Raw genomic sequence first — 26,072 nt, forward strand, 5'->3', positions numbered from 1 at the left:
AAGGAAGATGCAAACACAAGGACAACACACGATGTATTATCGAAGAGGAAACCGAAGCCCTCGGCGTAAAACCTCTCCCCCGCCCTTCAAGCAGTAAGTAATCCACTAGAAAATGTAGTTGGGATACATTAACAGCAATAGATCCTCCAAGCCTAATATACCCAGTGTACCTAAGCCCTCCAAGCTTCTTGTTCCAATGAGGTTGCGCCGAACCTATTTCTTTTCTAGCTTCTCGGATTCCGCTACTTGACCATAGCATCAACCAATGTAAATTGGTTCCTTCCTAACTGCTTCCCAGAACACCAAACAGCCCTCTCACAGTAATGGATATGGTGAGAAAAAGTTTTGGTAAAAAGCCTCTCAAGGATTTAACAATGGAGAGGAAGAGAGTTGAGGAATTTGAAGAGTCTTTTATGTGAAGATTGTGGATGAATCAATCTTGTTTTACACTAGGGTTTTTCTCTCAAAATTCTCTCTGGAAGCTCTCTTTCTTTTGTGGGAATAAGGGGTATTTATACTGGGGTGAGAATGGAATGTGAAGAGTCAGGTTTTTCAAAACAGGGCTGGCTCGCTGCTTGGCCTCACTGCTTGACTGGGTCGCGAGATCCAGCCGCGAGATAACTGAACGGCCAGTTGTTCTATTTTGTCTTGTAGTGCTCCAGCTAGCATGACACTTCAACTTCTGGCATGCCTGGCACGTGTGCATCTTCTGGCGGCTTGCAACCACAAGTCACCCACGAGATCCAGTCGTGAGTCTCTGTTTTCTTGCACACTCTTGAGCATTTCAACACTCTATCTCACTCACTACCCTTATAACAATCCCACCTAAATACAGGGTTACTAATTACTGAAATACAAGTAAATTTGGCACGGAATAAAGCCAATAAGATGGTTGATTAAATTCAACCTTACACTTTTCATACTTATGAGAGACCTAAACTTCATCCTTCTTGTTAAGTGCAACTCTGCGACCCCTACAGAGGGGTTTTGTGACATCAACTTCTACTCTCACTCGAATAAAGTCACCTCCAATCATTTCTTCCCAGTGTTTTGTAGATAGGACAACACCTATCTTTTCCCCCCAGTTCCATGGCGGTCTCAGAGTTTAGTAGGCTAACTGGCAATCCATGCATCTGAATCCAAAACTTCATAGACGTAAACCTTAGGTTTTTTGTCGGAATCGAGTAGTCGTAGCACTGGAGTAGTACCACATGCTTATCAAAAGACCAATGTTCTGTTGCTAAAACCCGTTCAGCATCCGTTTCTAGTTCAAAGACAAATAGGAGAACATGATCACCTGCTTCCCTAATTTCAAAACCTTTCCGTGCCCTCCAAAGTGGTTTGAAAGGTCTCCCTACTGCTTCCACGTTGAGAGCTCTTCGTGTCATAAACCTTGCTGCTAACACATGTTCATTTTTCTTACTGAACTGAGATTTCGTCAGCTTAACTTTTTCCTCTTCCTCACCTGTCAGAGAGTTTTTTCCAATCCTTAAGAACTTCATCCATTCTCACACAAAAGAAAGAGTGCTAGAAAGAAGAGAAAAGAGTGTAGAAGTAAACAATTTTTTGCGGAGATGATCACAGTACGTGTTTCCCCACCCCAAAAAACTAAAGACCCCACAAGCCCTACTAATAATGTTGGAAACATAACAAAATTTAATAGTTTCTCTGCAATGACAGCATTCTTCTGGCTATTTATTTAATTAGACAATGAAAAAGAAAAAAGAAATCCAAAATGGTCATTAATTCATTCTAGTTTATTTAATAGGAAACCTTTTTTTTTAGAGAAATTTAAAAGGACTAACTTCAATATGATAGACTATTTCAGAATATAAACAATTACAATAAGGAAGACAAAATTAAAGAGTACATTATAACCAGTATACAAGATTATTCTTATTTATATATATAGGTGCCTATGAATCTAAATGTCGTGACAAGTCATTTTCAAAGGTACGGGTGGATCTGAAAAAGCTCCGGTTGAAATTTGATCAAAAACAAACTTGTTAGCAGCCTCTATATAGTGAATTCCATCCCAATTTACTCTAACAAAGGGGCATTCACATGAACCAACAAATATCTGGCTTCCATTGACTGTAATTGTTCCTCCACAGCCAACATTGCTGCTATAATTGTATATGCCACCATAGCCACAACAGGCAACGAGGGAGATTTCAAATCCTGTTATTTTCAACCAAACAATTAATAAACATGAAATTATGCTTCATTAATAAAATATTTTAAATGAATGAATAAAAATGATAAATGTTAATGATCATCTAAATCTATAAGAATGATCATCATTAAAAAAGGGACGGAACTACATTTGGACCAAAGGGTCGTGGCACCTTGATTATTTATTATTTATATTTAATAATATGTATACAGTTAAAATTAAATTATAGTATAAACTTAAGTTTTTATGGTATTTGGTTAAGAAAATTTGTAAACTTATTAAAATTTATAGTTTTTTTTTTTTTTTTAAACTTTATTAAACCGTAGATAAATTCAATAGATCTTCGGTTATTAATCAATTCAATCAGCGATGAATTTTCTTCTATCCAAGTTACAAAAAATCAAATTGGCCCAAAGAGACCTCATGAAATAGAAAAAACCAACTGGCCTAAATCCATATATAGTCCCCTTAAAAAAAAGGTTAATTAATACATGAACTGTCAAATGTGGATTCATGCAATTACTGCACTGTCATGTGAGAGGTAAAACTTAATTAGAAATTATTTATTTATTTATTTACGTTTTTAAATGTTGTCAATTTGTGCATAAATCACTAGTGTTATCACAAAATCAATAAGGCAAAGCTCTCTGTCTCTCTCTTATAAAAAGAAAATATTTTGGATTGATCTAAGCATTAAAAAATAATAATTATGGTTAACTATGTCTATAGTTTAGTGTGAATAAAACATAAAGTTGAGTATTTTCGATTGAGTAAATTAAAAAAAAAAAAAAAAACTATATTTATGTTAAAATATTGGTCTTTTACATTTTCTCAAAGTTATATTTTTCTTTCATTGTCATAATCATAAATTCATTTCAATTTTTTTTTTTTTAAATTTGGGTTTAGAAATTAGATAGTAGATTAAATGTGACAACAAAATTTATGGTAGTCACTTGCTTTAGAATCAATAGAAATTACTATGAAATTCTATACATAAATCAATCATATATGATTTTTGGGATATAAAAAAAAAAAGTTAATGATGATAGAAATATATTAAGAAATTATTATTATTATTATTATTATTGTGGGGAGGGGGGGGGGGGGGAGGGGCACCCCACCCAAGTAGGCCTGAGGAGTGATTGGGCCCAATTCACTACCAAGCTGGGCCTAGTCTAGCTGAGGTGCTCTACCACTGCCAGCCAAGCAACCCGAGAATTACTTTTCACCTAAGAAGGCCTCATAAAGGGTATCTCGTGGAAGACGAGGAGGAAGCAACTCGAGCTAAAAGACAAAGAGCTACAGAATGGCATGGTGACAGGTGTAGGCAAGAAAGGAAGGAAGCTTTTGAGTAAAGCAACTATCATATTTGCATTAAATGCACCACAACAACCCAACCTGTTACATTAATGGCAGAATGACCCTTAAATAGTGTCCATACGGCCTCTATCCTACTCTATCACCGTCAGCCAAGTAAGGATGTGACAAGTATCTAGAAGTGGAATATTAGCCCTCCAAGTGGAAGGCTGAGATGTAAATCAAATGGCCATAAAAGTGGAAAGATCCCACATGAACAGGGATCGGAAAAAAAAACAAAGGAAAGAGTTAGAGAACTGAAATTGTAAAGTTCAATCAAGTGTAAAAATTTTCCTCAACTAGCCCGAAGATAAAAGACAAATTCAGACGTTCTTAAGACCTAGAAATACAAGAGCAAATCTGGAAGTTTATCCTTTCATTTTTTATTTCATCTAGCTACCGTCTCAAAAAAGCCTAAGTGTTGGTCCATGTCCCTACCTATACAAATTAATTGTATTGGGCCCAAGATCTATCCAAAGCCCAACCACCGAGGCTTACCTTGGGTTTTTGACCCCCTACATTATTTATTATTATTATTATTTTAACCTTAAATTGATGTTAGTTTTATTTTTCATCTATTAATTTAATGTTGAATCTTCTTATAAATTCTCATTCTTAAATGGTTAATTTTTTTTTTTTCAAACTTTGGCCCCCAAAGGTTAAATTTTGGTTCTGCCCACATTTTTTTTTTTTTTTTTTTTTTTTTACAATTCAATAGCTTGGGGAGGGAGAAATTAAATTTTGAATTTCGCCATTGAAAACATTAAGATGACTCCTTACATGATTATTAATACTTTTATGTTATATAATTTTCATTATAAAGTATAAATTATCATAAGGCTTACCCTATTCCTTAAATTTACTAAAGGTCTATTTGGGATCTGCTTATTTTACTAAAACTGAAAACTTTTTGCTCAAAATACAGTAGATAAAGGTAAAAGTTAGCTGAAATAGTACACTAAGACCCATGAATAGTATCAAGAATTGCAGTGGGACCCATAAATAGTGACAAAAATAAGCTGAATAGTAGAGCATTCTCATTAGCTCTCTCATAAAAAATGCCATTTTGACACACCAAAAGCATACTTTACTATTTTACCACATCATTTTACAATAAACCATTTATCAAATGTTCTATTCTTTCATTCTAAACATTTAAATAATATATACAACACATTAAAATAATATATTTACTCAAAACCCAACAATATACAAACACACAGCCCTAGCAGTCACCACCAACCAAGAACCAAGAACCATCGCTACAACCACCGCCACAAACTACAACCATAATCACCGGTCCTGAGAAGAAGAAGAAAAAAAAAAAAAAAAAAAGGAAACTACTCAAAATCTTCAACAAAACCCCACCATACACAACACAGCCCGCCACCACCACCCATAGGTAAAACTCGCCACCACCAACAAAAATCCACCAGCCACCACCATCACCCAATACAACTTTTTAAAAAATCCCCAAAATCAACACAAAACTATCCCAAAAAAAAGAGCTTGAAAAAGAACCAACTCACCCATAATCACAGTCACATGGAATTCACAACTGAAGGAAGAAAAAAAAAAAAAGGACGTAGATCAGAATCAAAGATCTCCACGGCAATTGCCTCATCGGCAAGGTTGAACTCCACGGCAAGGCCGAACTCCATGGTGACGGCCGATCTCAATGGCAACGGCTTAGGTGAAGGAAAAAAGAAAAGAAAAGAGAGGGAGAGTGACAGGGAAAAAAGAAGAAGAAGAAGATAGAGAAGGCGCAGAGAAAGTGACAGAAAAGAAAAAAAGGGAAAAATATAAGCAAGAGAAAGGGAGAGGTGGAGGTTTTGGAGAAAGAAAGAAGAAAAAAAAAAATAAGGAAGAGAGGTGAGAACTGAGAAGATGAAGTGAGGCGGTGAAAGAAAGAAGAAAAAGAAAGAGAGAGAAATGGAATAAAAAAGTATTTTTTTTATAGCACATTTGTCTATACCGTTCCAAAAATAGAACGATATTGTTCACGTGTGTCAAAATTTATAGGATGTAGAACACCTCATGAGAAGGGTTTTTTGGTGTTTGGTGTGCCAAATGCCAAATATTTGGCATTTGGCACACCTGATGAGAATGCTTTAAGTTGGCAAAAAACAAACTATTCAAACGCAACCTAAATAGAGAGTACTTGACAGAGTAGACATCCACATATGTCATGTGAATGCAGCCGAAGGAAGATCCTTCCTGAGTTGAACTATGGCCTCCTTCAATTTGTGGTTGAAATATTGATCTACATCATTATAACTTATAAGGATTTGTGCAACCATAACTGTCCCTTAGAAGTTTGAACTATTGGCCAAAATAAGGGGAAGGCAGCCAATTGGTCCCATGTTGTGGATCCAAAAAGATCTAGCTCCCAAGTTATATATGTTCGGAAAATTATTAGGTACTCTCGGAGTACTATAAATGCGTACTCCCTCCTCTCACATAAATGATGGCTCCCACCATGAATTTAATTAGTGGGATCCACCATTCATGTGAGATGAGAGAGTACACATTTATGGTACTCCGATAGTACACAATAATTTCCCTATATATTCTACACCATAGTTTCACTTGATTAGAACTAATAAAACAAAGTTTAGTTACCAAATTTCATTTTTTATTTTTCGGTTGTAATTGGTTTAACAAAAGGATGTTTCTTCTTGTAGTAATAGGTCTAGGTCAAGCCAGCCCATTATCAACCACTAATCAATATTAATATAAATTAACCTTAACATTAATGGAGAACTTGTTTTCTATATCAGGGATAGAATCATTGACTTTCTCTATGGTCATGTTACCAAAAAAGAACCCCTCAGCAAGATCATTCTGACCGATATCGAATGTGTATAAAGCTTTTGAAAGGTAATCCCCCTTGGGCATTAAATTTGCATATATTTCTCCTACAAGAAAATCAAAGGCCCAATACAAAGTAAAAATGCATTTGATAACATAGATGTTTGTTATAAGCACCCTCAATTCTCAACAAATACATAATATTACGAACAAGTGAAGTGTTTACCCATTGATCCACTTTACCTTTTTGCCTTAGCAAATGTGATCTGAACTTGAACTGTAAAAATTGTGAGTATTGGACATCGAGGTAGAAGGGACTAAATGTACCAGCAGGTATAATACTGGTTGGTAGTCTGATTGTGGATGCATATGTGGCAAAATTTGCACCGTGTGTGAAGTTTGTCCCCAAGGAATTAATCAAGGTAAGAGTCCAGATTTGGGAGACCAACACTCTTTGCTGCAACAATTCAATGTTATCAAACTGTGATAATTAGGCACAGTTCTTATAATGGAAATTAAATTAATTTTGACAACGCTATAGATAGTAAATTTTACTATCTTTTTCACAACTTATTGAGGGACATATGTGAACATTCACATCAATTTATGAAGAAATTATGGTCTATTATTACCTATCAATTAACAATTATAAAAGTGGGTTCCAGTTAGCTCAACTAGTAAAGTCTTTGATGGTTGAATAAGAGATCTGAGGTTCAATCCCCACTTACACCAAAAACTGATTGGTGTCTTAGTATGATGATAAAGAGCTATTATTAGGAGCAGAGGCCATGGGTTGAAATTCTCACTCAAAAAAAAAAAAAAAAAAACTATTATAAAAACATCTATTATTACCTATCACTTTTTTTTTTTTTTTTTTTAGTGTAGTTATATCTTTACATTAATTATAAAATAAATAAGATGATGGAAATTAGATCATCAAGCACATACTAATTATAAAGAAGTAGTGGATAAAAAAAAAAATTATGAAGAAGTTAGCTGAGAGTACTTAGAGGTCTAAGAGAGACAAAGTTCGAGTTACAAGATTTGCAGTATGTTGTAACTATTTATATATATATATATATATATATATATATATATATATATATATATATATATATATATATATATATATCATAGAGTTGAAGAACAATAGCTACACAACCGAACTCCTCAATGGTGAAAGCTTCCGTTTTGGACGAAGACATTCATTAGTTCTTTTACTTTTTGGTCTAGCTGTGACTGTGAGGCAATTTTTTCTTTTTTCTTACTGAAATGAGAAATCTACCACTTTAGCTAATCAACTTTATCATTTCCCTTTATCAAAAAAAATAAAATAAAATAAAATAAAATAAAATCTCATTACCCTTCTTCAAGAGTAATCAAATGATTTGATTAATCAACTGTCTCTAATACTCGAGTTCTACTGGAAATCGTTTCCTACAGATTCGAGTTCTATTGGAAATCAATTTCTATAGACTCGAGTTACTACAAAGAAGTCGATTATTTTAGACTCGAGATGTTACTTTCATAAATAGTTTGGAAACAATACAAACTAACAAAATTGTTTAAAAAGGAGTGTTATTTTGAAAAAAAAAAATCCTAAATATATAAATATAGATAAGACCCAATAATATGAAAGTCACCCTTTAGTCATTGAAGACCCTTGAATATGCCATGCCATATATGGAACCCAATGGGCTTTGACTCCCTTGGACACTAGAACCCCTTTTTTAACTTCCCGTGAGAAAACCAATTGACTTTCTCAGTCCTCCTCCACCTCTGCCGTAGCCACATAGCCCACAGCCACTAAGGCCCAAACAGAAGTCACTCAAATAATAATTAAAACCTCCACCACCACACCATAAAGTTGCACAAAAAGTCCAATCACACAAAGCCACAATACACCCAAACCCACCAAGGCCTCTTTACAGAACACAGTCAATTGGACTCTTGTGTTTATGGTTATCAAATCAACCTTCCAAATCGGTTTGGTTCTTGTTCATGTTTTGGGTTTTCATTCCAAGCATTGTAATATTTTGGAGGATGTGAACTGCGGATTTGATCGGAGCATTGAACAAAAGGGCTTAATTTTTAATTTTCTATGGGTCTGAATTTAACGCAAGTCTAACTTATAATCTCTTGGGAGCTTTTCGACTTTTCGTCAAACACCTGCTGTGCAAAAGCAAATACCGACGGCCAACCATGCCAAGTAGAAAGAAAGCTTCAATAAACGATATGGAAATCCCAAAAGCAAGCTTCTTTCCTCCTCAAGAGCAAGAGTAGGTGACCTTTTCTCTCATTACTTTTTTGTTTTTGTTTTTGTTTTTTGGGTTGTCAACAATATTAGTATTTTTGTTTTGAATGAATTTTATGACTTTTTGTTGGGGTTGATAATCATATGTATAGTTGCTACGAAGGGGAACGTCTCGCTTGACTACTCAAATCTATGCATAGTTGAAACTTCAAACCGTTATCGATTATTTTTTATTGGTGGTGTTTGATTTGACTTGTTAATGGAATTATATTCTCATGCTGAGGCTGCAATATACACTTTCATGATTTTGTTACATTCTAAAAGTTGCCAATTGGGTTTGACTCTTAATGCTGTTCTGGCTAGTTAGGCTGTGCAAAATGTATCTCACACATAGCAATAAAAAAAATGATAAAATATATGATTGGTCTCAAAATTTTAGCATAAAGCAATTTTAATTGAAGTTTAAAATGTTGGCTTTTGGTCTTTTAGGTGACATGGCCAAACTAAAATCATCATTCTGCTAGACAAATTTGGAACTAAAAACAACCATATAATATAAGTTTGCTTGGGTCTAAAAGTGACCTCATTTAAATTTGTTTGGTAGGGACTAAATCGTTAAATTAGGGATCTATAGTAGATTTTGTGGGGGAAAAAACATAAAAAGTGAGGTAAAATATAATAGATGTTCCGCAATAACTTTGTTCCAGTAAAAGTTGTTGCTATATTTGTTATCTTTTATTAACCTTCCAGTTATGACAAGCTGACAACTTCTGTCGATCTCCTTCTTCTCTTTAGAAAAGTAAACTGCTGCTGCCTTTCTCTTCTGGCAACTGGCAAGTATGGAGCAGATTGGCATTTCATTCCAACTTGCAAGATTTTAGGTAACAGCCCTTAGTCCTTTGCCATAAATCAATCTATGTCTTCTTTGTTATTGATATCAGTGCAGTATCATGTATATAATCATCATCATCAATTTCATGTTCGCTTCCATTGATTTTGCCTTGATAATTTGAGAAGTTCCCTTTAGGAAATAGTTAGGTTGTTAACACAAGAATTTGAATATAGATTCATCTCAATTTCCAATTTTTTATAGCTCATATCTCTCTCTCTCTCTCTCTCTTCAAGAATATTGGTGTTTTTAGACATACTGTAGTTCAAGAATTGTTGGGGTTTAACTTTAACCATTATCCAATCTATAAAATACCCGATTTGTAAGAAGATTTCTGGCAAAAGCATAGCCTTGATTTTACAGTCTAACCCAGTTAATCTTTTAAACAAACTGTTAAATCAGGATACAAAGACACCAAGTTGTTCTTGGGATGGAGAAAGCTGTTAGAATTGAGTGAAGTTATTATATACTATTCTGTGTAAATAGCTGTACAGTTGTCTTATAGGCCCTTAACCTTGCTAGAGTAGTATGAAGGTAAGGTAAATATAAGTACATGTGTGGTACAAGTACAACAAGGTATTGAGCATAGGGGTGGCAATTTGTGTTGGTGGGTCATATGCATGTTGTGTTGTGGTAGGCATCGTTGGAGTCATGTCAAGGGAGAGAGATTCAGTTACATAGGTTGACACGAACATGATCCATTTAATAATCATGTCAAAAACCCTTCATTCCTAACATAACCCTTTTATTATGTGGCCAACATGATCCATGTACTATGCTTAATAAACAAATTTTGTTAGGTTGACACGTACATGATTCGATTTAAGTCGTTTAATAAACATGTTGTTTTGGGTTGACATAAAGACAACCTATTTCACCTCAATCCTAACAAGCCTATATATGATTAGTCCCCCTTCCTCTTGGAAAGCATCAATTTAAAGCTTGCCAAGACATCTTTCTAAATTTAAAGTTTCACTTGAGCACTGCATGTAAAAATCAATACCCATATCAACACAAGCCAATTTTACAATCAAGGTAAAAGTGATAAATAGACCATTAATATGAGTTTGTATAGTATTAAACATTCTTGTAGTAAATGTGAAAATTATATGGAGTCTATCAAAGCGAGATTTTATTAATGTTATTGTTGTACTTACAGAGGAAGTTATGGTTGCACGTGGAATATGTGTATATAACATACATTCGGTCAACTTGAAACCAAGAGTGTGAAGATAAATAAAATAGAAAAGAGTCTTTTTCCTCTTCATTCTGTATGTATAGCCTATCAAGAGAGAGTTTCAAGCGAGCTCTCTTTTCCATGCAACCCTCCAAGCAACATTTTTTTTATTATTATTTTTATTTTATTTTTTATAGTAAAAACAGGAATACATATATAAGAAGAGGGCAAAGGTCAGTAAAAAAGAAAAAAGAGATGAGAAAAAGATGAATTCATGGGGGACACAAGGAGGAAAGTAGATAATTAAAAAATAAAAAGAGATACAAAGGACTAGGGAGGAAGACACAAGGAAGGAGAAAAAGGAAGAGGGATTCATCAAAAAAGAAAAAGAAAATGGTGTACTGCAATGATTTTCCAGGTGGAAAAACTTTCTAAAACTGATTACATCAGCAATGTTGGGGAGACAACACCTTAGAACTTCACTTATGCTTGTATACCAAGAAGTAAACTAATTACCAACCATCATCTTTTTTTTCCCCCTAAAATTTTTGGTAATTTTCGTGTGGGAGCTATTGTATTTAATTATACAAAAAAATCTATTGTTATAAAACTGATATTTTTATTGACATTAATCTAAATATATCATTTCAATGGTTATAAAAAAAATATGTGAAAAAATTTGTATATTTAGACTTATTGTTTTATAAATAAATTCAAAAAAGAAGAAGAAAAAGGACAATATTTGGAGTAAGCTTGACGTCTCTCGTATTTTGCTATAATTTATTTGTTGAAATGTGAGATAAATTATAATAAGTTCAATTATTTATTTATTTATTTTTAAGAGAATTTATAAAGCAAAAGGCTTAAAGCTACCAAATAGACACAATTCGGATTTGGACGTATCAAAATTCATAAAATTCACACCTCAAGAGTAAGGTCGGATATGCGTTAAATTCAACAAGAATTCATATATAGAAACAAAAACGACCTAAACTAATTAACACACAAAGTAGTAAATTAAATTTAACTAGTAGTTGAAACATAAAATTTCATGAAGTAGAATGAATTATTGCATGAGAACAATTTTTTTCAATTTTAAATATAATGGTAGTCAATGTTCTTTTATATTGTATTTTTCTTCTCTTAGATTAAACATTTTTTTTTTTAATTTTAATTTTCTTTTCTTTTCTTCCTTATATTTTCTTTCCATTTTTATATGTTTTGAAACTTAAAAGACAGTGATAGACTAAGAAACATTTACTTCCTTTTTTTTCATAATAAAGTTTGAGATAGAATATTTGTACGAATATCACTTTGGAATTTGACATTTTAATTTGAATAATTAACTCACAGATATTGGGCAAGTGATAAATTAAATCAAACTTTTTGTTAATATTTTTTACTCAAGCCAAATGGATTTTATTTCGTGAAGTGCACATGCTTTTTATTAATACATTAACAATTTTGAAACATCATTATTATTATCATATAACAAATCTCTGTTGAGAAACAAAGTTGCTAAAGAAATGCCCCACATGCCCCCAAAAGTTTTGGTGAAATAAAAATTACATTTACATTCTTGTAACTTTTAGGGGCGACTTATTCGTCTCCCTAAAGCAAAGCCTACAAGAAGTACAAAAGTTACTTGATTCATGACAAAAATGTATCATGTCTGTAATGCACGAGGTACTAGGGGTGTAATCAGTCAGTTTTCGGTTTTTGCCCTTAATTTTAGAAAAATAAAAAATATTATTTGGTAGATTTGTCAAGCATATAGAGTTTAAGAAAAATATAAGCTAATAGTGGATTTGACAAAATTTACATCCAATAAAACTACATTGTGTAAAATTGTAGTCATTGGTTATATAACTAAATTTGTAGTTAAACTTAATTAATTTCAAAATGCACATTGTTTAAGGTTAGTAGAAGCATATGCATAAAAGACAAATTAACTTACACCATATGGACTTCAAAAAAAAAAAAAAAAAATTACACCCATATGTTTCTAATTATTTTAGGAAAAAAATTTATAATCACTACTAAAAAAAACTTAAACCAGATATAAGTAATGTTGAATGCTTCCCAGTTCCCACTAATTTTCCAAAGACAAGTATATAATATCACCATGCACGTGGGCACAAACACCGGGGAAAAAAAATCATCACATCTCCCAATCCTATTAAATTAAAAAAAAAAAAAAAACCAAGTCGGTTTTTTTTTTTGGCGAAGAAAAATATATGATGAGAAGTGAGAGAAATACGAAAGGTTAGTGGTTTTGTCAAACTTTTTAAAAATTTACTTTTGTAAACGTCTATGCATTTCCCTAAATTGACCTGGTCCTCTTGGGGGAACGAATAAATTCTCCAATAAAAGTGGACTCTACAGATGAATTTAAAACACTTTTTTTTTTTAATTTAATAAACATTTATTAAATGTTCTTAAAGTATCTATTAATCGGACCTTATCTTTTAGATTAAGTTTATTTACAAGATAAGTTAGTATAGAATAAAACATGAATTTTGTAATAAATGTAGATAAGACTGGCCCTAGGCCTAGGCCACTGCCTAGGGCTCCCTACTAGAGGAAGGTCCTAAATTTTGGGGGAAAATTTGATATATTTAAAAAAATGAAAAAAATTGGAGATATAGAAAAAAAAATAGTTTTATATTTTTTCTCCACTTTTAAGAAGTCCTAGAGTAATACTAGAGATAATACAACTTTAAATACATGGGTCTTACAAATAGAATAATACTATAATTACAAACTATTATACAGTATTTTTATTATAGCCAACTTCTTACTGGTTCTCATCTAAACCTACCGATAGAATCACTTTTTATTTATCTATAACTATTTACCACATCATCAGTTTGTAAAAGTTTTTGTATCTCCAACATTTTCCCTTTCAAATTTATGTTTCACTAATCACAAGAAATAATTCAAATAGAAAAATGTTAGAAATATTATTAATTTTACTTGAAAACTTTACAAATTGATATGACAATTAATATGATATGTGGATATCAATAACCTATTAAATGCATTTTTGAATTATTTTTTGTGATTAGTGATACATCTTTGTAAGACTCATGTTATAAAATTTATAATATCCCTAATATCATTCATTCAAATGCATGTTTATTATCTTCTTAAGGTGTCATTAATCAAATTCATTTCTACATTGTTTAAAAGTTTTTTTTTAGTAAAATTTGTTATAGTTTTAGCATTTCCACCCCCCCCCCCCCTCCCCCCCAAAAAAAGCATATTACAAAATGAAAGGAATAGATTTTTGTTATAAAAAAAAATTATGATATTAAATACCAGTTAAATATTATTTAAGTGATAACAAAAATGCCCTATTTAATTATATCGCTTTAGGCCTCCAAATTTGTTGGGCCGCCTTTGAATGAATGTAGAAAGTTTATGGAGTGATTTTTTTTTTTTAAATTCTAAAAAATAAAGTAAGAATCTATCGTGATGTTATCTATAATAAGTTTTGTTTGGTATGTGATTCAAAATAACAGTTTTCAGTGTTTAAACATTGAAAATTGTGGTTTTAAGAAAAAACAACACGTTTGGTAAAGGTGGTTTTTTAGGAGTGTTTAAGTTATGTAACTCATTTTAGGGTGTTTAAACACTAAATTTGAAAAACTCATCTTATCTGTTTTCAGATTTTAAACAATGTTACTCAATGACACTTTTGTAAATATTTTGAAAAACATGGAGCCCACTTGATTAGACAACACATAAAGCTTCCTTCTTCGATTCCAACCAGAGGGCTGACTTGTTAGCTTTTTTTAAAAAAACACGTATATACCAAACACATAATTATGTTTTTTCACATTGAAATATGTTATTTGAAATATGGTAAGAAACACATTTTTTTTTTCTTTATGAATATTTGTAAACACGTGTTTTTACGGCACTTTTTAAAATATAGTTTTCACATCATTTTAAACAACGATACTAGAAATCTCTAACCAAATAGCCCCTAATAACTAAAAAGGAAATTATAGTTGCATGTAGAATAGATAGAGTTTGGCTTGCCTCTAGTGCATTTTCAACTTAATATCTCTTTTTGTTTTAAGTATACAATGACAAGTGGAAGTGTATTTTAATCTCTACATTTTATTTAGTTAGTGTATGATATGACAGTTTCTCATTAAAACAATAAGAGATTCCAATTAAAAAAAAAATATCGGAGATCAGCCAAACCTGAGTAAATATATATACTATGTGCATCCATCAATGTGAAACCTCTAGTGTAAGAAGATAAATAAAATAGGGAAGTGTAATCTTTTTTTAATTTTGGTAAATCAACATTGATATAAATTAACTACAAATAAGTCTATTATAAAAAAGCTCAGCTTTATCAAAAGCCAGCAAGTCCTCCACCATATATTAACATAGTTAGAAGATAGGGTGACTCAAAATTTAACCAATGCATCAACACATTGATTCGATTCATTCTCCACTTTCCCTCTTTTTGTAAGCTGTGAGTTTGAGCGTGTGTATCCACTATCCAACCAACTTCAAACAGAAAATTTATTATTTGAGAGAAAACTAATGAATGTGTGTACCATGAATAATCTAATAATTAACGAGAGAGAGACCCTTCCAGCCAGCCAAGCTCTCTTTTCCACACAACCCTCAAAGTGGACTTTCCTGAAGTATGAGAGGTTTTTAAAAAGTCTGGACAAGAGAGGAAAACATGGTAAAAAAAAAGGAGATATGAAAAGAGAATAATTCAGGAGACACAATCACACAAAGAAATAGCGGGAGGCGTCCGTCAAAAGAGACAGACAATGGTGTCCTCCAACGCTTTTCATGTGGACAAATTATCTATACTCATATCAGCAAAAATGCAAATTAACCAAAATTCGTGTGGGCTTATATCTACTATATTTTTTAAAAAAATTAATAATTGAACCGATTTTTTTTTTTTTTTTTTATAATTTTTTCATGCTGAAAATTATGTCTATAATATTTTTACAACAAATTTTGTCATAAACTTAATGTCCAATAGTTAATTATTTATTGATAAAATTTAATTTAATTATTAAAAATGAAAGTCTAAAGATATATAAAATCAATACTCAAAGTCCAATTCACGGTGATATTTGTTTTTAAAAAATCAAATTATAAGAAAGAATAAAAAAAGTAAGCAATCAAATTATAAGAATGGTGTAGATTTCTTGTTAGGAAGGAGGGGCAGTGAGCACTCAGTACCCTCTTTTTTTGGAGGGTCCCAGGAGGAAATTTCTAAGTAACCTAAGCATTGACTTGGGTGTTTAATCCCTGTGCCTAGTGCAAAGGATACAAAAGGAGCAATCAATCGACCAAGATCTTGAAGCACATCCAAACACAACAAAATAAATCTCTGTTGAGAAACATATATATAGTTTGCGCTCAAGACCAAACTATAGTAGAGATACAAGGTTATTGGTAATTAATACGGATTTTCACTATCATGCATCAATTTGAGAAGTATAAGCCTTTAAATAAAATGTCATTGGCATAAGATAAACTTTAATCTTAAATTCTTGTATTTAATTTAAGAAATAAATTTAAAATAAATGTCTCTGACTAAATACATATTTCTATAAAATCCATAATAACAAACATTATTTTAAAAAACATTATTTATATTGACATAACAACAAACATATTTGACTTTAATTTGATCTTAAAACAATTAAATTTATGGAACGATTATAAAATGAGATCATTAGTTTTAAGCTCCTTTTCGTATATCAATTTCATTCAAAGTGAAAATATTTCCACGCTTACCTACTTGCGAATAAGAGGAAGGTGTTGAATTTGATAGAAAATGTCTTAATTTTTCTGTTTTTAATAATTCGATAATTGAGGAAGGGGGATTAAACCTTGAACGTGTCTATTGAATATTGATATATTAGAAGTACTGTTAAGCTAAGGCTCTGAAATAAAATTTTTTAATTAAAACTTTTCATAAATCTTTGTAAACTCAATGAACATTGCCATGATAAGACCATAACAAACTTTATCTTTGACGTTTCTATGCCGTTCTTTGAGTCGTCATTTTATCGTTTTATTTGTGGTTTAAAATGGGGGAGAGTTATTAAAAATCTAACTGACCCATTGGACAAACAAAAGATTGAAAAGAAGGAAAACAAATGATTTAACATTGTTAAACCTTCTTTTTCAATTCATTTCATATGTAGATATTTGTAGCCAGGCATATCTGCATATGCGAGAATACAAAACGCAACATAACATAATTTAGAAAAAGATTGACCAAGGCTTGGGTTGATCATGTTTGCTAAATGCACCGTAACAAAATGCACTATTGTAATTTCATAATTTGGTGTATAGGATTCTCTCTCTCTCTCTCTCTCTCTCTCTCTCCATATATATATATATATATATATATATAACGCACCATAACATAATTTAGAAAAAGATTGACCACTTAAAAAAGAAATAATATCAATCAAACACACCCAAAATAATAAAATGACACTAGTTAATAGTAAAAGCCACCATGCCAAATATTCATATTTTAAACAATCATTAAAGGCTCTTCATCTATAAGCTCAAAATAAAAATTATTCACAAAGATCTTCACTAGCAATGTTTCATTAGGTTTCCTTCAAAAGAAGAAATGCATTTTTGGACAAAATAGAGACATATCATAACAAAATCGTTGCAGTTGAAGAATCTACTGGAGTTCTTGGTGGGGAAGACAAGAAAGGCTTGGGAGGCATTTGCAAGAAATCAAGGCTTCCTTCCAACATATCCACCACTTTACTCATTGATGGTCGGTCTGAGGGATCAGTCTGTATGCACCACAAACTCACTATTATCATCTTCCTTGCACTTTCTTCATCCTCTTTGTTAATGAGGCCTTGCAATCCCAGTTCTTCATCTAGTTCAAGACGTTTGTAAATCCAGTGTGGAAAATATATTTCACTAGTACGATCAACGCTAACATCAATATTCTTTCTTCCCCCAATCATTTCTAAAACCATCATTCCATAACTGTAGACATCTAACTTGTGAGAGACCCCTCCAAAATTTCTACAAAATAGTTCTGGAGCTATATATCCTATAGTCCCTCTTGCTCCCACCATTGATATGATGTTGTCTTCTCTAGAGCATATTTTTGCAAGGCCAAAATCAGAAATCTTTGGGCAAAAGTTTTCATCCAAAAGAATGTTGTGAGGCTTTATATCAAAATGCAAGATTCGTGTATTGCAACCTCTATGCAAGTATTCTAATCCCCGAGCAATACCAACTGCAATCTTGTATGATGTTTCCCATGCTAATTGACGATCAACATTTGTGGAAAAATCTTTATATATGAACTTTTCAAGAGATCCATTTGGCATAAACTCATAGATCAGAGCTTTATTAGAATATTCAAAGGAAAAGCCCATAAGAGTGACAATGTTAACATGAGAGGTTCTACTAATGCTTGCAACCTCGTTTAGGAATTCCTCTCCATTACCTTTTGATTCTTTCAAAACTTTCATGGCCACAAAACGACCATCTTTTAACTTCCCCTTGTATACACCACCATAGCCCCCTTGCCCCAGTTTATATTTGAAAGTGTTGGTCATTTTCTTTATATCTGAATAACTGTATCTTCTAATACCAAGTGGACCGTGATTCCTTATAAAGGCCTCTCCACTCTGATAGGTTAGAGTTTGCTTTTTCCAAAGACAAATAATTTTAGTAAATGAGAGATATCCCAAGAAGTAGCAAATTATGACCACCAGAACTCCAATTCCAGCAAATGAAGTGACTGTAATCAAAGAATATATATCACAAAGTTATATGGTGCATAAAATAGTGTAGCTCAAATTATCGGCTCAGAATCTCTTGAACTTTTAAAATTTGCATTCACTTGTGGTAACACCAGACTAGCAATGAAGAAAACAATATATGTAAGAATTACTTGGCATTGGAGTTAGGTTTGGTTTGATTGGAGAAGAAGTTATGAACATTAAAAGATTATCTATTGTTGGTCAACAAAGATGCATCATTAATTGTGATTGAAAATTTGAAGACATCTCTTTTAAAATCTTCTAATGGATTCTCTGAACAAAAGATAATAGAGTAATTTGATAACTTATCATTGCATGAAAAATATATTTTGGTACATACTGTAAAGCCTTAATTATTTGCCGTACTCAAGAAGAAAATCATGATTGCTTGTGTTTGGCACTTAATATGTATTGAAAAATAAAATATATTACTTGTAAGATGGAATAATTTAATTTCCTTGCAAACTCGAATATTTATTGCAACACGATATCTGATTGAAGAGGCATCTTACCTAATGCTATCACTAGTACTACCCTGCTTCTATTATTCCCTGCATAACAAAAATTGTGTTAGTTAAACAGGGAAGATCAAGAGGACGCAGCTACGAATATGGTTGAAGAGGAATGCTTGGAAATCTTAGCAATTTTACACGAACTATTAAAAACAGCTCCTATGTATCTTATAACCTAAATTTGAAACTAATTCGAATCAGGTAAAGCTACTTCTGTAAAGAGTGGATTACGGCATGGAGCAGAAATAGCAGCACAGATATAAGAAATATAACTACAACCAAAAAATATAAAGAAACATATGTGCTTTTTCCTGAATATATTTCCGTGCATATCCAAACATTTTTGCATTATTCCTGCACCCATACCTTTCGTTCCTTTGGTACAATAAGATTTTCCTTTGTTGTCAGTCTTACATTGACCTCCTTTGATATAACACTCGCGACAATCTTCAGTCATACGCACTTCAAGTAAAATCTCAGCAGATAACAATCTAAACAGGTCATTACCTTCATTTTGCCAGTTCAATGGGAGCTGAATGATTGGACATTTAGGTGGAGAGGGCGTTAAATTATAATGTGGAGGACTATAATAGATGTCAATAGTTACTGCAATTTGTTCTATTAAAACCTGTAGGGGCAGGAATATTGAGAGCGCGGTTGCATTTGAACAGGGTCAGCTTGTCTTGGACTCGTTGAAAAGAGATGAATGGAGAGCTGGGACTGGGAAGAGTCCAATTTTTTAAGGATTCGCAACTATTGGAATCCAACACAGACTGCAATTCTCGGTCCTTAATTTTTATGGTATTAGCCTCTGAGATGGTTTCAACATCGTACGACAGTAGTGTTCCATTCCTCTCCAGTTTGATCTTCGGGGTTTTCATTTGATGTGGATCTCCGCAATCATGTAAGATGAGCAAACCGCATTCTGGGCTTGTGTCATTGGCGAATGGAAAACGAATCTTGCCGACTTTTCCGCAGAATGGGAAGTATTTCTCTTCTCCTACGGCCAAATAAAGAGACACAAGGTGGGAGAGAAAGGAAAACAAACAGAAAGACAGAAGCCATTCAAAGATTCCACTCACCAACAAGGATAATCTCTTTACTCTAAATTAAAACCAAGTTCTCCTGTCACGAGGTGGGAGAAAATTAAGATCAGAAAAAAGAAGAAGAAAGGAAACAGAGGCCATTCTACACCAGAAACCATATATTAATTTTTTAAGTTCCCTCATCTCCAAAATACTTTTTGTCACTTCTTTTCTCCCACTATTTAATGACTTGGAAAAGGTATTTTTGTGGAAACGAGCAGGAAATTATAGTGAACTATCGAATAGCATAAAACTAGGAAGTCTCTCCGAGTCTTCTCTTCTCTGTAGTTGTCAGGAAGACTTGTGGAAAAGTTGGTAGTTTGCTTGAAACGTTAAGATGACGGTATCCCGTATCCACCACAAGGACGACAACTAACGAATAGAGCGCATGATTAATTTTTCAATTGGCGGAGTCACCTTTTAAAAAAAAATAAAATAAAATAAATTGTATTTCATGAATTGCAATTGAGATCTAAAACTGCTTGTGTTACAATTCAATAAATTAATCGGATTCATCAAAAATAAAAAATAAAAAATAAAAAATAATCAGATCAGGTATGGATATACCAACGCATACTAACTTAATCCATGGCTATTCCTACTTGTGTATTTGGAAAGTGGATATATACATTTATGGGAAACAATTTACTTTGAATAAAAATGAATTTATATGCAATTTGTTTTACACGTGTATGTGTACGTTTATTTCTGCGTATGTGAGCGCTTGTTTTCCAATGTATTTACCTTCCTTCAAATTAGAAAAATTGAAATTCTTCCCTTGATATCACTGACCTCTTCTACAACACTAGTAACAATTAATGAACTTTATGGAAAAAGCTTTACACTTGCCTCTAATACCTTTTCTTTGCCAATTTCCACCTTTGAGCAAGTGACGACTCTCCAACAATAAGGAAACACTTGACCTCTTCAACGCATGCTTTCCACAAAGGAATCAGTGGTTAACAATACAAAAAACAGGTTATTGTTTCTCCTACTAGTTGCATAATGGTAAAGTTAAATGGTTGAACATTGAGGTCTATAATACATGTCATATTCTAGGGAGTATAGACACTTCATTTAGAGTGTCATATCTATGTCGTACCCGTGTCAAACCGGTGTCGTAACTGCCATTTTATGTTATAATTTTTTAAAAATTGCTTGAGTTCATGGCGTGCTTCCTAAATCCTATTAATGAAATTTCTTAGGTAAATGATATTGAGAGGGTGATTGCATTTTATGGGTTCCAATTTGTTAGGCATTATGGGTGAACAAGGAAAGAACACAACAAATTTTTTATCGTTCGAAGGAATGAATAATTATATATGTAACCATATTGGGAGGAAAAGTTGGCAAATGAAATAAAAGAAGAAAAAGAAAAAGGTCAAAGATGTATTGGAAGGAAAAGCATGAAAGAGTATTCGCTACCACCTGCAGGTTCTAAAACACTTAAAAATTCTAAGATAAAATTATTTTAAATTTCTCCCGAGACTATAATAAAGTAATAATTAGTGTATTACCTTTCACCAAAAAAAAAATTAGTGTATTACCCTTTTTGCATCACCCTAGGAGGATAAACTTACCATCAACAAATTTTCAAAATTCAATTATAACAAGTCAACAAGTCTCCACTCAAAATTTAATTGAGAAAAAGAAACCAAATTTGTTAGAACCCCTTCCTTCTCCCTTGTGTGTGTTTGTTTCTCAAAAAAAAAAAAAATAATAATTCTAGTGGTTTTGAAAAAAGATGTAATAATTAGTTATAATAATTAATTAATTTGACTTTAAAAAAAAAGTGATATTTTTCCAAAGTTCCATCTTTTAAGGGTTCTAATTTTGAAGTCTACCTTATAACCAACATGGTTAAGAACATTCACAATAGCTTGTGCAAATTTTTTTTGGTCTATTTTTGAAAGTTCAAAAACGTGTACAAAAACACTTTTGAACGTTTAGACCCCCACAAACCAATTTAATCAACACAGCAATATGTTAAACAACTAGTGTGCGGAAACTTAACATATGCTATAATATGGAATTGATTAAACAACTATCTAAGCCACAACAAAATAAACCACAGCAGATAATGTAAAGGCAGAGATAGAGAGGAAGGAAGATGCAAACACAGCGATAACACCAGATATGTTATCGAAGAGGAAACCGAAGACCTCGGCGAAAAACCTCTCCGCCGCCCTCCAAGCGGTAATCAATCCACTAGAAAATACAGTTGGGATACAAGGACAGCAATAGACCCTCCAAGCCTAATCTACCCAATGCACCTAAGCCCTCCAAGCTTCTTGCTCCAACGAGGTTGCGCCGAACCTTTTTCTTTTCTAGCTTTCCGGATTCCGCTACTACACCGTAGCATCAACCAATGAATATTGGCTCCTTCCTAACTGCTTCCCAGAACTCCAAATGACTGTCTCACAGAGATGATAATGGTGAGAACCAGGTTTGGTATAAAGGCCTCTCAAGGATTTGACAATGGAGAGGAAGAGAGTGAGGGAATTTGATGAGACTCTAAGGTAGAGATTGTGGGTGAAACAATCTGGTTTTTCTTTAGGGTTTCTCTCTCAAAATTCTCTCTGGAAGCTCTCTTTCAATCGTGGGTTAAAAGGGTATTTATACTGAAGAGGAGTGGAATGCGAAACGTCAGGTTTTTCCAAAACAGGGGTGGCTCGCGGCTTGACCTCGCGGCTTGACTGAGTCGCGAGTTCCAGTCGCGAGTTAACCGTATGGCCAGTTGTCCTGTTTTGTCCTGTAGTGCTCCAGCTAGCATGACTGTTCATCTTCCAGCATGCTTGGCACGTGTGCATCTTCTGGCGGGTTGAAGCCGCGAGTCCAGTCGCGAGTCCCAGCCGCGACACTCTGTTTTCTTGCACACTCTTGAGCAATCTTCACACTATCTCACTCACTACCCTTACAACAATCCGACCTAAATACAGGGTTACTAAATGCTGAATTACAAGCAAATTTGGCACGGAATAAAGCCAATTAGATGGTTGAATAAATTCAACCTTACAATCTCCCCCTTTGGCTATTCCGTGACAAAACCCTAAAACAGACTCTAGACTTAACATGTGAGTTGGGAACAGTTGATCAAAACTCACTCACACCTAATTCTAGAAGCTGTGAAGCACTTGAATCATATGAACATAAACTCCTGAAACACAACAATACACCATGATCATTGTAAGCAGAAAATGATAAATGCATATGAAACAGGCAATATAAGATCAAGCATAAGATGGAGTTAATGAACAAACCATGGCTTGATCAACCAAGTGAACACCACAAAGTAGTGATCACAGTGTTCATTCACACTTGGAATGAACACAAGGACATACAAGTTAACAAGCACAAGGCAAGACACTTGTATGTACAACACTCAACCAATGCATAGCACACAAGGCATATGCATCTAGGAACAATCCTACAAGGGCACAAGAGTGACAGTACATAAACCACAATGCAGAACATTTAGATTTAAAATACTGATTTCACATAGCATAAAGGCTGCACTTAAGCATGGTACAAACCACAAGGCCTACAAACTATGCATAAAACATAAACCCTCAAAGCTTACAAAAGCATATGGGTACAAACCAACAAATACCTGAATAACATCATCCAAATATATTTAAAGAATAAACCAAGAGTATATGAAAAGAGTTAGAAACAATTATACACCAAAATATAGTGTATCAAAACCAAAAGAAATTAAGAACCATAAGTTTAGAAGATAGGACGAAAAAAAAACAAAAGTATGTGTGTGTGTGTACTCCCCCGTATGTGTGTGTGTGTACTCCCCCTATCACTATGCACACTTCCCTTTGAACTTTTCTCCCCCTTACTGAATGCTCTCCCCCTTTTTGTCACGAATAGCTAAAGACTCTCATCCAACTTTCGTTGAATCTCATCTAGCTGATTCTCCATAGTCTCGAGTCGCATTTGGACATGGTTGTTTGTGGAGTAGAGAAGTGCCACAAGCTCATCAACCCGTTTCTGAATATGCTCAAGAACACTGCCAACTCTGTCAGTAGGAGAAGCAGTTTGTGCTTGCGGAATACCAGCCGGTGAAGCTTTAGGAACATCACGAGATGCAGATGTGGTATGTGCAGGTGTCTCTGAGTCAGGGGCAAATGAAGGACCCGGAGAGATGTGAGCATGTCTTGGTGATTTGGAGGAGTGACTTCTGCTCGCTTGAAGAGTGAACAAAGAAATGGGACGTTGACGAGTCAACATTTTACCATCTGCACGAGGAGTAATGCCAGCACTTAGGATGAGTTTCATGACGAGACTGCAAAATGGAATGATTCCTCGAGCTGTAGATCGACATGCGATCTTCCTCAAGTTGTAGTAGATGTGAGCACAGATATCAATGGGAGCTCCGGTAATGAGATCACACAGAAATATAGCTCTCCCAAGATTGATGAATGTAGTGTTGGACAGTGGGTAGAGATTGGTGAACATGATCAATTTCAATGTGGTCAACTCAGGTGCAAACTTTGCGGTGCTGATGGAAGTTCCTGCACTAGACACCTCATGATCGTGTCCTAGGATTTGTAGAATTTCCCCAACCTCTGGATTTCGTTCATCATAGGGAGTTAAATTCACATTCTGAGGTCTGGTGATGCGGAGAAGATCTGCGATGGAGTCTGGGGTAACACTAAACTCTGTTCCTCTGACCCAGAAAACGAGGACAGGTCCAAGATCAGATGCATTGGAGAAGCATTCTTTGACCAGTTCATCCATTGGATCATCAAAGTTTCCGAACAGGTTTGCCCAGTCTCGTTTCTCAAAGATTCGAGGGATGAATGTAGTCCCTAAGGTGTTGAACTCTACTACCCGCTCCACTATAGTTGTTGACTTGTCAAACACATTTGAGTAGGCGTGTGAGTTCAGGGGAACTCTGAATCTATCCTCATTGGGATCTTGAGATGCTTGAGATGATAGACGAGTCCTTTTAGCAACTGGGGATGCTGATTCGTCAGCAACAATGTCTTTACCCCTGGAAGATCGACGAGACATCTGCAAGAGAACAGACCAACAGAAAAGAACCAAGCAACAATACCCTACAAAAAATTGTCAACAAGATTCAGTAAAACCAATATTTCAATGTAGAAACCCAGACAAAAAAAAACAGACCCAACCAAACCTTCCAACAATACACAGAAACACAAACTAATCCGTGCATCAAATTTGGTAAAAGTGCACCAAGACGAAGAAATACATCACAACTGTCAATGAGACAGGTTAACATGACCATGATATGCAATAGGAAACAGCATTTGAAACATGTTGAACATATAACATAAAACACTCCAACAGAGACATGAGATGGGGAAAATATTGCAATCATGAAGAAACCAAACAGCCACACATCAATATTCAGGTAAGAGTAATGAGTAAGTCACATGGACACCAAACCCATTTCATAAAAGATTCTCAGATTCAATAATCAGTAAAAATTCAGAACAATGAAAAAACACATTGACTGCTCAACATGAAAACGGGTGAGAACAATATCAAAAACAGGATACTCCATACCCATTACACATAGAGATAAGAAAAAGAACACAATACCAGTCCAAACAGTAACAGAAATATGCAGGAAAAAGAAACTGAGATTGAGAAAGCAAAAGCCCATACCTTTTCTTGATGATTTGGAGAAGAGATGAAGCACCAAAAGGTTTTGAAAAATGGATTCACGAAGAGTTTTGGGAGAAAACAGCAGTTTTAAGAGAAGATGAACAGTTACAAAAGTTCGAGGGAAAACTGAAAGAGGTTTAAAAACTGCTCCTGTTTCTGCAAAACACGCGATTTTCGCGACTGGTTCAAGTCGCCACACAGTCGCCAGCTCAAGCCGCCAAAGCACACAAGAGGAAAATTTTGAAAATTTTTTCTAAGTGTTTTTCGCGACTGGAAGGTCTACCCGCGCATGAGTCGCGAGCTGAGCCGCGAAAATCTCTGAGTGAATCTCGCGACTGGACCTTCCACTCGCGAACAA

The 26,072-nt window shown here is 33.9% G+C and overlaps 1 protein-coding gene, 1 long non-coding RNA gene and 1 pseudogene across 2 annotated transcripts; 1 reads left to right on the forward strand and 2 right to left on the reverse strand.

Annotated features, from left to right (window-relative positions):
• Positions 1-1,924: 1,924 nt before the first annotated feature.
• LOC126728486 (esterase-like) lies at positions 1,925-7,548 on the reverse strand (annotated as a pseudogene).
• Positions 7,549-8,053: 505 nt separating this feature from the next.
• LOC126726545 (uncharacterized) lies at positions 8,054-9,710 on the forward strand. Its single transcript, XR_007655979.1, has 2 exons — positions 8,054-8,622; positions 9,393-9,710. It is a non-coding gene; the product is annotated as an uncharacterized LOC126726545 (long non-coding RNA).
• Positions 9,711-17,175: 7,465 nt separating this feature from the next.
• Positions 17,176-18,474, reverse strand: LOC126728488 (PR5-like receptor kinase; the record flags this gene model as incomplete). The annotated part of the gene is made up of 1 exon (XM_050434298.1): positions 17,176-18,474. A coding segment is annotated over one exon (1,140 nt), but the record flags the coding sequence as incomplete, so codon positions are not given.
• Positions 18,475-26,072: the final 7,598 nt, after the last annotated feature.

This window comes from Quercus robur, chromosome 5 (genome assembly GCF_932294415.1).
Source record: "Quercus robur chromosome 5, dhQueRobu3.1, whole genome shotgun sequence".
Lineage (NCBI taxonomy): Eukaryota > Viridiplantae > Streptophyta > Magnoliopsida > Fagales > Fagaceae > Quercus > Quercus robur.